The sequence below is a fragment of the Sapajus apella genome, unplaced genomic scaffold (assembly GCF_009761245.1).
Source record: "Sapajus apella isolate SASKATOON/1434 unplaced genomic scaffold, GSC_monkey_1.0 scaffold85, whole genome shotgun sequence".
NCBI classification, from domain to species: Eukaryota; Metazoa; Chordata; class Mammalia; order Primates; family Cebidae; genus Sapajus; species Sapajus apella.
In genome coordinates this window covers 1,919,101-1,931,328 of record NW_022437025.1, presented here as the reverse complement: position 1 = coordinate 1,931,328, position 12,228 = coordinate 1,919,101, and the positions used below count along the sequence as shown (strand labels likewise).

Below are 12,228 nucleotides of genomic sequence, written 5' to 3'. Positions count from 1 at the left end.
GGAGCCAGCCACACGTGCTGGGCAGCTTCTGAGCAGCTAGCTAGCATCCCGCTGAGGGCACGGTGCCTCACGCCTGTAATCCCAGCACTTGGGAGGCCGAGGCGGGCAGATCACTTGAGGTCAGGAGTTTGAGATCAGCCTGGACAACATGGTGAAACCACGCCTCTACTAAAAATACAAAAATTAGCCGGGCATGGTGGCAGGCACCTGTACTCCCAGCGACTTGGGAGGCTGAAGCGAGATAATCGCGGGAACCTGGGTGGCAGAGGTTGTGGTAAACCGAGATCACGCCACTGCACTCCAGCCTGAGCAACAGAGCAAGACTCTGCCTCAAAAAAAGAAAAAAAGAATGAAAATGTGGCACAAATAAGGGCAACTTTTAACAATTTGAAATCCAGAACTGAAGAGTGCTATTTCTGAAGGTAACCAGATACCTATTTTGTTTCCTTCTGGTCCTGGCCTGAAGAACGAGGTGTGGAAGTTCTCCAGTGATGAAAACATCCTCTCCCGCAAGGCTGCCTGGTGTGGTCCCATCTATTGTGGTTGGAGGAAGTCCTATATTTGATGCCTTTCTCATAAAATCTCCAGGTTGGAGACCTTGATCTTTGATGTCTTCACCTCCTGGAAACTTGCTGTTCAAGAATCCTTAATTAATTTAGAATGTGCATGGAGAAGCTCTGTGGGGTCTTGGCAGTAATGAAGAATATCACCTTTAAGGGGAGCTGGTTTGTAGGCTCCTTCCTCTAGGCACAGCGCCCTCCGGGTGTTCTTTCAAAGAGAGAAAGCTGATATTTTCCAGACAGGGTAGATCCCACGCTAAGCACCACAGTGGCAGCACCTTCAGCCCGGGAGGGTTTGAAGCTGGTGTTAGCTTTGCAGATGGGTTTTCTGCTATCCCACCTGAGCATCCCACAGTCCAGAAGACAGAGGAGGGCTGCAGGCACAGAACACCAATCCCTCCAACCCAACCAGCTTTAAATATGCAAGGCGAGATGTCCATCAACCTTCCTGCCTCTTTCTCCCTCCCTTCCTTCCTTCCTTCCTCTCTCTTTCTCTCTCTCTTCCTCTTTTTCTTTTCTTTTATTTTCTTTCTTTTCCAGAGAGACACAAGGTTTCTCCACATTGTCCAGGCCGGTCTGGAATTCCTGGTCTCAAGTGACCCTCCACCTCAACCTCCAAAAGTGCTGGGGTTACAGGCATGAGGCACCATGCCCAGCCAATAAATCTTTTATAACCTCTCCCAGTTTTCCCCCATTCTCTTTCTTCCCATGACTTTCTACACCCATTCACTTTTATCTGTCATTCTTTTCTATCCCTTCAACTTAATCTTTAAAAACCTCTAGACCAATTTATTCTTCCTGTAACGAAAATCACATTCTCATGCCTTATCATATTTGCCAAAAACATAAGCTATTTTTCTTACATGCTGTGTGTTCAGAATTGCTTCTTTCATAGCTAGTAGTGGTTTTTGTTTGTTCCCTCAGTATAAGATTTATGTTTGTTTGTTCCTTTGTTTTGGGATGGAGTCTCGCACTGTAGTCTCGGCTGGAGTGCAAAGGCGCCATCTCAACTCACTGCAACCTCCACTTCCCAAGTTCAAGCAATTCTCCTGCCTCAGCCTCCCGAGTACCTGGGATTACAGGTGCCCGCCACCATGCCTCGCTAATATTTTGTATTTTTAGTAGAGACGGGGTTTCACCATGCTGGCCAGGCTGGTCTCCAACTCCTGACTTTGTGATCCACCCGCCTCGGCCTCCCAAAGTGCTGGGGTTACAGGCATGAGCCACCGCACAGGCCTTTCTAGTAGTTTTAATTGCATATATTAACTACAATTTTTTTTGAGACAGGGTCTCTTGTTGCTCAGGCTGGAGTGCAACGATGTGATCTTGACTGACTACAGCCTCTGCCTCCCAAGCTCGAGCGACCCTCCTGCCTGAGCCTCCCAAATAGACGGGACTACAGGCACGCACCACCATGCCTGGCTAATTTTTGTATTTTGTATAGGGACAGGGTTTTGTCACGTTGCCCAAGCTGGTCTCGAACTCCTGGATTCAAGTGATCTGCCTGCCTCGGCCTCCCAGAATGCATTAACTACAAATTTAAGTCAGCAGCTTCAGTTTACATGAAAAGGCTAGGAAGTAATTTTGAACTCTTATATCAATATATTTTTTCCTTTTTTTTTTTTTTTTTGTCAGTCTTTTAGGTGGCGTCTCGCTCTGTAGCCCAGGCTGGAGTGCAGCTCTCACCCTCCTGGGCTGCACAAGCCAGTGTGGCATGGTGGGCTGACAGGAAAGAAACAGAGACAAACACCCCAGGACCCCTTAGGAACAAACACTTCGAAGAAAAGGCATGGCTGGTGCAGTGGCAGGCGCTGGGGACCCCGCTACAGGCCCTGTCTGGGCTCTGTGGGCCAGGGCACCCTTGCTGTGGGCCCTGCTACTCAGGAGGCCGTGGGGAGGACTGCCTGAGCCCGTGGGGTTGAGGCTGCAGGAAGCTGTGATTGGGCCACTGCATTCCAGCCTGGCCGACAGAGCAAGACCCTCTCTCAAAAATTAATTAATTAATTAAGGAGAGACACAGGGCTGCAGAGTGAGTCTGGTCAGGGGCGAGGGATGCGTCGGTGCTGAGGGCGCATGAGAGGCCGCGCGGTAGGAGGAGACCTGCAAATGGACTGTGGCAGCAGCTGCCTTCTAGACAGGTGGATGCAGTGTCCTTCCCACATGCTTTTCCACATGGCAGCAGGGAGAAGAGCACAGAGGATCTAGAGAAAGGTGGCTCCAGGCCAGAGTGCAGGTGGGCAGTGTGGATGCCCAGCTGGCTAGGAGGAGGGCAGGGCCTGGCAGGGAACACAGGGAGAGGCCCTGGACCGAGGGGATGCCCTGATGCTGGAGAGGGCACAGATATAAGGGTGGAATGTGGGAAGACCAGGCAAACATCAGGTCCAGGAAAAGAAAACGTGTCCCACGGCTGGGCACGGTAGCTCAAGCCTGTAATCCCAGCACTTTGGGAGGCCGAGGCGGGTGGATCACGAGGTCAAGAGATCGAGACCATCCTGGTCAACATGGTGAAACCCCGTCTCTACTAAAAATACAAAAAATTAGCTGGGCATGGTGGCGCGTGCCTGTAGTCCCAGCTACTCAAGAGGCTGGGGCAGGAGAATTGCCTGAACCCAGGAGGCGGGGGTTGCGGTGAGCCGAGATCACGTCATTGCACTCCAGCCTGGGTAACAAGAGCGAAACTCCGTCTAAAAAAAAAAAAAAAAAAAGGTGTCCCAGAAAGAGACTGCAGTGCCAGGTCACTGCTCAGCCATGCCAGGGTTGACTCATCCCTGAGTTGCTGAGCCCTGGCCGGAAAGCTGCACTGTGGCTCCAGGACTGAGCGTGAATGGTACTGGCCCTGCCCACGCTTAAAGTCAAGTTCCCTCTCCTCTGCTCCTCTCAGGCCTTCCCCGCCCCTCATGGACCCTGTCGTCCTCTTGGGCCTTACTGGGCCTCAGGGGCATGAGACACACCTGTGGCTGCCCGGACACAGCTCCGTTCTCTTCCTGCCTCACAGCTGCTCATTGCCCCTCAGGGCCCTCTTCTCTCCTCTGTCCCCGAACAGGCCACGGGGGTCCCAGCCTTCTCTCTCCAGCTCCTTTTCCAGGCATACCTGCCCAGTGGCCTCCCGGACCCCCCGACCACTCCCACCCCCCACTCAAATCCCACAGGCTCTACTTGCAAACACACCTGGAATCCAGTGGCCTCTGCTGCCGTGGGGCCGCTCTCCACAGTGCGACTGCCATCACTTCCTCATAAGTCTCGCAAGTCCCTTGCAAACCCGCAGCCAGAAGCTCCTGTCTCCAAACCTTGTCCTTACCCCAGCCCCACAAGGACTAGGGGGAGGCCTCTTCACCCAGCACCCCACAACCGAGCCTGGCTCATGCCCCCACTGTATCCGAGGGTGCCTCCCCAGGGCTCCGTGACAAGTGTGCTCCAGAACCCGTCTTTTCTAGTGGTGGAGACCTCACTTTGTGCCAGGCTCACTGCTGCCCATAACATAGGACACAGTTATATTTGAATTTTGGATAAACAATATGTAGTGGGAGAAATCCCTAACACTGCAGGGATAGACAAGAATCTGGATGTTCCTGGAGTTGACTGGCCAAATCTGGCAATCTAACCCTAGAAATAAGGTACGTTCCTGGCCTCCCTTGCAGCTAGAAAGACCACATGAGAAAGACTGACCAATGGGATGTGAGCACTGCCCAGGCCACACCCCTAAAGAGAAGGCTCAGCCTCCCCACCTCTGAGCAGGTGCTGATTCCTGCCCTACACCTTACCCTGCCTGGGGCCTGCAGTGACCTCAGACCCCTGCTCTCCCTGGCCTGCATTAGAGGGGAGAGACATCCTCCTGACACCTGACTCAGTCGCTCCAGGTGTGCGAGCTCCAAGGGAGGACTCTGTTCACTGCAGATACCAGGCACATCCAGCTCCACCAGTGCCAGGCTGAGGCGCCAGGGCCAAGGAACCAAAGCCCCAGCGGCCGAGTCTTGAGGGCACGTGGCAGTCACCTCCAGCCTGCTGTTGCCATGATTTTGTTTCTAACCATGTGCCTGTATGGCTTCAATAAAAGGCTCTACTTTTACCGAAAAAGCATTTACAGAATGAATGGAAAGGGGGAGGTGTCCGCTTCACCTGAAGGCCTGTGTGAACAGGTCTGTGTGCCGTGTGCACAGGTGTGTGGATGGGAGCGCCGCCACATCAACTTCCCATCCAGGGCTCCCCGGTGGCCAGGAACCAGGCTCAGGGCTGCAGGTGGGAGCTGGCAGCGGAGCTGAGGCTGTGGGGAGTGGCCCTGTCCTCTCTCCCCAGGAGCCTCAGGCAGCCTGGTCCACCAGCTCAGGGTGCAGGACCCTGGAGGAGCTCAGCCCTGGGGCAGCTGCTCTGGGGATTCAGGGGGCTCAGGCTGATTTCTACATTTCTCCAGCCTCAAAACAAGGGCAGGCAGGCAGGGGAGCAGGTCTGAGGAAGCACAGGGCGCTGTGGACGGACATGTGTGTCCACCTCTCCGCATGGGCGCTGGTGTGGGACAACCAAGAGGGCTTGCCCAGGTGAAACAGCTGGGGAAACCCAAGCCCAGAGAGGGGCCCCACCCAGGACTGCTGTGGCCGACGACGCAGGGGCTATGGTGGCCAGAGCAGGGAGACAGGACACACGCATGCCGCTGGGCATTTATTGACAGGGAGCAGCACGGTCCTCAGCGCCCGGCCGGCCAGCAGGCACACAGAGAGCGGCGCTCGGCTTGCAGCAGGAGGGTCTCCGTCTGCAAAGCAACAAGAGGTGTGAGGGTGCAGCCCAGCGGCCCACGGACATTCCCCAGGGCCCCCGCCCACCCAAGGCAGCCCTATCTCCACCTGCTCCTGAGACAGACAACGTGAGGTCCTGGCTCTAACCCCCACACCCAGAGCCTCCCAGCCTTCTCTTGGCCTTCCCTTCCCTCTGCGCTGGCTCCCACTGGCGGGGCCTGCCTGCGGTCTGCGGGTGCCCACACCACACCTGAGTGCCCACCTGCCTTCTTCCAGCTCCCACAGCACTCGCAGGGGTCCGCTGTCTCCCACTCCCTCTCACCCTCATGCCTAAGGATGGGTGGGGGCTGCTCCTCCCAAAAGCCCAGCTCCAGGCTCCATGAGGGGGAGAGGGCTCCATGTCTCAATCCGAGCCCTTTGGAGAGTTCCCAAGGACACTGGGGCTGTGGGGGCGGGACCCGGCAGGGTCTTCCCTGCTCTCTCCCTCCTGGAATTCTCCCTTTCCAGGAAGAAGCACAAACCCCAGCACAAACAAGAACTCTGTAGCTGCACCCATGGCCTGAGGGTCCCCTGTTCATCCAGGCTTGGAGGGGGCCTTAGCCAACCTGTGCATCCACACAAGATCCACGCCACCCTTCCCAGCCTGACCCCCATTCCTGACACTTTGGTCACATCCTCTTTCCTGGCCTCAGTTTCTCCTCTGTCCCAGGGCCTCGCTGCCCACCTAGAAGATCCTGGATTGGGCTGATAGTCCTTCCCCAGGGACCAGGTCTGTCACAGCCCTCAGGAGTGGCGCTCACAGGACAAAGTGCCCGGTGAGGGCCTTCTGGGGGAGGGGCTAGAAATAGAGCATGCTGGAGATGGGGGGGTCTCATCCGTAAGACAGGTGTCCAGAGTGGCCCCAGGATGACTGGAGCCAGCCAGAGGAGGGGGCATAGATGCGGGGTCTTAAATCAGGGGTGAAGGCTGAGGGACCCCCCACTCCCCAAGGGGGCCTCCTCTGCACCCTCCCTGCCCTCCCCAGCCCCGGGGAGCCCGGGAGGACCGTCGCGCCGCGGGCACTCACCCGGGCGTCCAGGCTGCAGGCTGTCTTCCGCAGGTCCTGCAGGGCGCGCTGCATGAACTCGAAGGCGTGGCAGTCCACGCATGGGCGGCCTGAGGGAACGCGGGCCAGGGTGGAGGGGGTGCAGAGGGGGTCACCCGCAAGGTCCCCTCGAACCCTAGGCCGGTCTACCCGGAGCCGCAGAGCGCACGTCCCCACTCCCCACGCCACCATCTCCCGAGAAGGGGAGGACCCGCCCCCGGGAACAAAGGCGAGGCGCCGTCCTCCCCGCTGGGCCCCGGCCCCGCCCCGCTCCCCGGACCCCGGGACCCCGCACCTACTCTGCGCGGGGACGGCGCTCCCGGCGGGTTCGGCGCCAACCCGGGCGCCCAGCAGCGCCAGACTTAGCAGCAGCAGCAGCAACGGCGGCGGCGACATCGGGGACCGGCACGCGGGCGGGGGGGCCATGGCCGGCGGAGGGAACGGGGCCGCCCTGAAGCCAGCCGGGGGTCAGCGGCGCCCGCCCCGTGAGCCGGTGAGCCCCGTCCCCCCCGCGGGCCACCCTGCCCGCGTCCACGCCGCAGGCCCGCGAGCCCCGGACCCACCCACCCCGAGCCCCGGAGCCCCCGCCCCGCCCCCGGCTCCCCGGCCCGAGGACGCTTGTCCCCTGGTCCAGCGAGCCTCCAGCCCGCGCCCCGGATCTCGAAACCCCCCATTCGGACGCCCGCACCCCCGCCCTTACCGCGGTACAGGGACCCCGGGACCAGCAGCGCGGGCGACTCGGGGAGACGTTCCGCGTCCCGCGCGCATGGCGCATGCGCTCCGACCCGACCCCGCCCGGGTCCCCCCCACGTCGTCGTCATGGAAACCCGAGTCTGCGCGAGCTGCCGGTTTAGAGGCACCTGGGACGCTCCGGGAATCGGGCGCGCCCCGCCCTGGCCTGGGGCTGCATCGGGAGCAGCGTCCAGGCCCACGGCCAATGCAGTCTAGAGGGCTGCCTGGAGGAGGCGGCGCCGGAGCGAGACCGGCAGAAGCAAAGCTGAGGGAGTAGGAAACCTGCGGCTGGAGCTCGGCGCGTGGCGGTCGATCCGAGGGAGCCTCTCGGTGCTCGCGAGGGGCGGCAGCGGTGCATGCAAGCGCCTGGCCTCCGACCGCGGGCTAGCGGGGTCGCGGCGGCGGAGGAGGAAACTGGCCCCCGGGGAATCCGCTCCGGGGATCTGTCCCCTCCCGGCCGGCCCTTCCCTGGCCCAGCCTCGCCGCGATCCTCGGGCGTCAGGGGGTCACCAGCCTGCTCCTTCCCTCCCGGCTGCCGCCTCCCCAAGGTCCTCCTCCCGCCTCCCGGTGGCCTCCGAGCCCGGAGAGCCGCCTGCCGGGAGCCCCGAGCGCAGGTCCTCGGCCTCTGCGCCAGTTTCAGCCCGGTGAACTCAGGGCTGTTGGCCTTAGAGCCGCGTGCCGCCAGTGGCCCCCGGGGGCGCCCGCAAGTGCTTGTCTGGGCCCCGGGCCCCTGGGAGGGATGGTCCCAGCCCCACGCCGACCGAGCCCGCGGCCTCCGCAGAAGGCGCCCCCCACCTGCGCTGTGGCCGGGAGCTCCGGGACGAGCCACACCCCCGCCAGGTCCCCTTCTTGGTGGGCGGAGCCGCACCCCTCCCGGGAGGCCGCCCCGCTCGCCACGCAGCACCCCCAGCCTCGGGCGCCCCCTCCCGCGCGAGCCGCCCTCTATCCTGAAGCCCTGGGCCTGTTCCCGGCACAGCTGGGGCCGCGGACGCTCCTGCTTCTCGCGCGGGCAGAGCCGCCCCTGCACTGGCCGGACGCAGGGTCCTGACCCTGAGCGGGGGTGGGACGGCGGGGTGAGGTGGGGGAGCGTGCCCGTGACCGCCACTCCCTCCTCCATGTGGTGCTTACGCCGGGCTTCGGGACCTGGTGGAGCCTCAGGGGTGCGCTCCATCCCCAGCGCGCAGAAACGCAGGCGGGGCCGAGGGGCGGGTGGGGGCTGCGGGCGGGGGTCCAGACGCCGGGGAGGCAGCGGCCGTCCCGAGTGTTGGGCGAGTGCGCACCTCCGCGCTCTTCTTCACCCGGAGCCCCGAGCCCGGAGCAGGCGGTCGCGGTCCCCTGGTGGGGCGGGGGCCGCAGAGGGCTAGTCCAGCGTGGTCGCCGGCCGCGGAGCCTTGGGTGGGACGTGCGCTCCGAGGACCCGCCCGGCCGCAGGCGTCCTTCTCCCCATCCGTCCCATGCCGCGCCCGCTGTCGGCCTGCTCCCGCCGCCCCTGCCCCCACCGCCCCTGCCCCCACCGCCCACAGACGGCCGCGTCCACGCGGGGAAGGGAAACGCCTCCCCAGAAGCGGGGCGGGCTGGGCATTGAGCGCCGGTGTTGCGTACAGCGGTGCCGTAGGGGTCGCCAGGAGTCTCGGGTTCGCTGCTGCCCCAGGGTCTGGATGGCACCGGGCTGCCTTCCGCCTCACTGCCCCGGCCCGAACACGCCTCGCGCGCCTTCTCCCCGTCCCCGGCACCCGGGGCCTGCGGGCCTGTTGCGTCCCACCATCCAGTCTGGCCACCGACGGCCGCGCACTCCCTCTCCCCTCCTTTCCTGGGCACCTCGCTGCACCCTCGGGCCGCACGCGCACCTTTGCTCCCGCCCAGCCGCCTCCTCCCAAGGCACAGTCGCTACCCCAGGGTTCTCTCCGGCAAACAGGCTGAGATTCCCCCTGGCGCCCCTCGGCGGCCCGCACCTCTCCAGCCGCTCAGCGCCTGCCGGTTTCCGTGTCCAGCCCGATCCTGCCGGGTCAGGGTCCCCTCCCTCCCATTTGTCCCTCCGCCTGCCCCATGTTGCTGGGCGATACCTGTCCCCCACCTTTCCACGTCCTCTTCCCTGAGCCCACAACCACCCTTCCAGAAACCCTGTCAGCGCCAACCCCAGAGCCACGGAAGTCCTCTCCACCCCGCGCCTCTCTCTCCCTGGTCCCAGCCCCTTACCTGGGCTTGCAGAGTCGCAGCCTCACTGTCTCACTGCCTCCAGCCCCCTGCGGTCCAGTCTCCACGAAGCAGTCAGGAGACCTTTATTTTAAAGTGCTGGTAAAGTGTGCATAAACTTCCCATGTTAACCAGTTTCGAGCGTGCGGCTCAGCGGCGTTGAGCGCGCTCACATGGCTGTGCGGCCATGCCAGGCCTCTCCCCTTCTTCCCAAACCAAACCTTTGCCCTCATTTAACCTGTAACTCCCCGTGATCCATCCTCTTCCCCCGCCTCTGCTTCCTCTCTGGAATGCGGCCACTCTGGGGCCCTCACTTAAGCGGAACCCTCAGTGTTTGTCCTTCTGCGACTTGACTGGCCTATTTCACTTAATGCAGTGTCCTCTCCTTGACTCTTTTTTTTGAAGAGACAGAGTGCCTTGTGCCGCCACACCTGGCTAATTCTTAGATTTATTTATTTATTTATAGACGGGGTTGCACCATGTTGGTCAGGCTGGTCTTGAACTCCCGACCTCAGGTGATCCGCCCGCCTTGGCCTCCAAAGTGCTTGGATTACATGCATGAGCCACCACGCCCGGCCAATTCTTAGATTTTTTAAGAGACGGAGTCTCGATGTTGCCCAGTCTGGACTCAAGCGATCCTCCTGCCTCTGTGGGCAGCACAGGCGCCACGGGGCTGTGGATGGGCCCCCTGGCTGCTGTGAGTGCAGAGGGGCCTTTGGGACCACATCCATTGCTGCCCCTGTGCACGAGGCTCCACAGCGTCCATCTCACCTCCAATGGAAGTGTAAGCCCTGACATGGGGGAGGGCCCTCAAAGTGCGCTGTCCTCTCCCAACATGCCCCACCCGCTCCCCTGCCCAGTTGCTGGGCTTGGGCTGCAAGCCTCCCTCAGCTGAGACCCGCCGGGTCCTGCAGATGGCCAGGGCTTCTCCCACCTCCCGGCTCGCTGGTGTCTTCCCCCCACCCTGAGTCCTCAGCCGCCACGCCAGCCCACCTGTCTGAGTCTGTATGAGTGGCCATAACAAAACACCGCAGACCTTGGAGCTGACAACGGAAATTTAAGAAGTCCAAGACCAAGGGGCCAGCCCCTTCCGCCTGGGGTGAGAACCTTGTTCTGCGCCAAGTGTGTGTGCTCAGAGACAGCCCGAGCCCCTTCATTCCTGGGAGGACACCCATCCCACTGGATAGGGGCCCCAGCTTTGTGACTATTTAACCTGAGTTACTTCCTTAGAGGCCCCGTCTTCAAACACAGCATGCTCCAGGCCAGGCCTTCGACATGGGAGTTTGGGGGGACACAGGCATTCAGCCATAGCAGCACCCCACCCTATCTTCATTTTTCTCACTTCTCACTATGCACTTTCTTGAAGTTGTGGCTTGTTTATTGTGTCCAGTAGCGTTCAAGGGCAGTGCGGGGAGGGGAGGCAGTTTTGCCCTCCAGGAGACTGGGCAGTATCTGGAGACATTCTGGGTTGTCCCGACTGTCGGGGAGACGCTCTAGTGGGTAGAGGCCGGGGTTGCTGCTAGAACTCCTGCCATATGCAGGACAAGCCCATGGGGAAGCATCTGACCATGCAGTCGTCCGCGTGCTGTAGGCGTGAGCCTCTGAAGAGCGAGGCCGTAGGTACAGGAATCTGTGTCTCTCTTGCTCCCCCTGCCAAATCTTCAGCATCTAGGAGGGTGCCAGACGTCTCGACAGCACACATTAGTGTGGAAACATGACTGCCAGGGGCCTAGGGGCACAGGACGCACAGCAGGGCAGGCAAAGCAAGAGGCCAGTGCAGCTGAAACCGCAGCAGGTGGGAAACGCCAGACGGGAGGGGCAGCCACACAGGCGGGGCCGGGGACCAGCTGCTTTCCCCAGGGCTCCGGGCAGCCCAGGCACTGGGTGGAAGGAGCGAAGGGGGCACACTGCAGGAATGCCCGCAGCCGGCTGGCAGGAGGCAAGGTGGTTGGCTATCGGGGGTGGGCTGCATGGAAAGGAGGAACTGAGGGCTGGACACGGTGGCTCACGCCTGTAATCCCAGCACTCTGGGAGGCTGAGGCGGGTGGATCACAAGGTCAAGAGATTGAGGCTGGGGCAGGAAATCGCTTGAACCTGGGAGGCGGAGGTTGCAGCAAGCTCAGATCATGCCACTGCACTCCATCCTGGCGACAGAGGGAGACTTCCTCTCAAAAATAAAAAAATTAAAAAAGAATTGGAAAGGAGGAGCTGGGTGCCCACAGTGGCCACCTTCAGGGATGAGAAAGTGAAGGGGTGCAGGGAGAGTGGCTTGCCAGCTATGGGTCCCTCTTGGTAACTGTAAGTTTGAGATGTCAGCCCTCCGGCCCTGGGCTCAGAGCTCAGAGCTGAAGCCTGGCTGGGTGTACAGGAGTGGTCAGCGTAAATCTGGTACCAGTAGTGGTAGCAGGAGGCTCCGGAAATGAACCCATCACCCAGCATGCAAAACCTGTGCCCCTCCACACTCACTTAGGTTCTGGGCACTGTAGGGCAACGTGTGGGTTGGGGCATCTGGACACTCCCCTCAGGGATCCCAGAGAGGCCAGATCCATTGTCTCATGCCTGCCTTGGGCTCCATCTGTGACGACGTCTGAGGAACCTTCTCCTTCCGGAGCAGATGTACCCACAGACCCTCTAGCACTGACTCTTATCAGTCGGGACCCCCACCAGCCCTCACCCTGGATTCACTTCCCCTGCATGGGGGACTCATCCGGGGAGGTGGAGCACACAGGAGTCGCTGACGGATTTCGGATTTCGTCCAGGATATCAGGTAGGGAGAGGCAGAGAGGGCACTGCCAACCCCAAGAGCAGTGCATGCGCTCTGCAAGCAAACGGTGTTTATTCGGGAAGAGGGCGTCGCAATGGGAACGTCCCAGCCACAGAAAGCTATGTGCAGATTCAGGGAGGTAAGCAAAAGCAGGTTTTTAAATAAAAG

The 12,228-nt window shown here is 61.0% G+C and overlaps 1 protein-coding gene and 1 long non-coding RNA gene across 4 annotated transcripts; one reads left to right on the top strand and one right to left on the bottom strand.

Annotated features, from left to right (window-relative positions):
- Positions 1-2,491: 2,491 nt before the first annotated feature.
- On the top strand, positions 2,492-4,626 carry LOC116533989. Its single transcript, XR_004261544.1, has 2 exons — positions 2,492-2,956; positions 3,267-4,626. It is a non-coding gene; the product is annotated as an uncharacterized LOC116533989 (long non-coding RNA).
- A 568-nt stretch (positions 4,627-5,194) lies between these two features.
- On the bottom strand, positions 5,195-7,197 carry CUNH4orf48 (chromosome unknown C4orf48 homolog). Of its 3 annotated transcripts, none has more exons than XM_032253948.1 (4): positions 7,072-7,180; positions 6,671-6,822; positions 6,354-6,442; positions 5,195-5,304 (listed from the first exon to the last, which is right to left on the bottom strand). In XM_032253948.1, the coding sequence occupies exons 1-4, from the start codon at positions 7,137-7,139 to the stop codon at positions 5,239-5,241; spliced, it is 375 nt and encodes a 124-aa protein (XP_032109839.1). In that variant the 5' UTR covers positions 7,140-7,180; the 3' UTR covers positions 5,195-5,238. The 3 variants fall into 3 exon arrangements, with proteins under 3 accessions (XP_032109839.1, XP_032109840.1, XP_032109841.1); XM_032253949.1 differs by lacking the exon at positions 5,195-5,304 and adding an exon at positions 5,311-6,011 and having other exon boundaries at positions 6,667-6,822; positions 7,072-7,197; XM_032253950.1 differs by lacking the exon at positions 5,195-5,304 and adding an exon at positions 5,311-6,011 and having other exon boundaries at positions 7,072-7,197.
- Between the last annotated feature and the right edge of the window lie 5,031 nt (positions 7,198-12,228).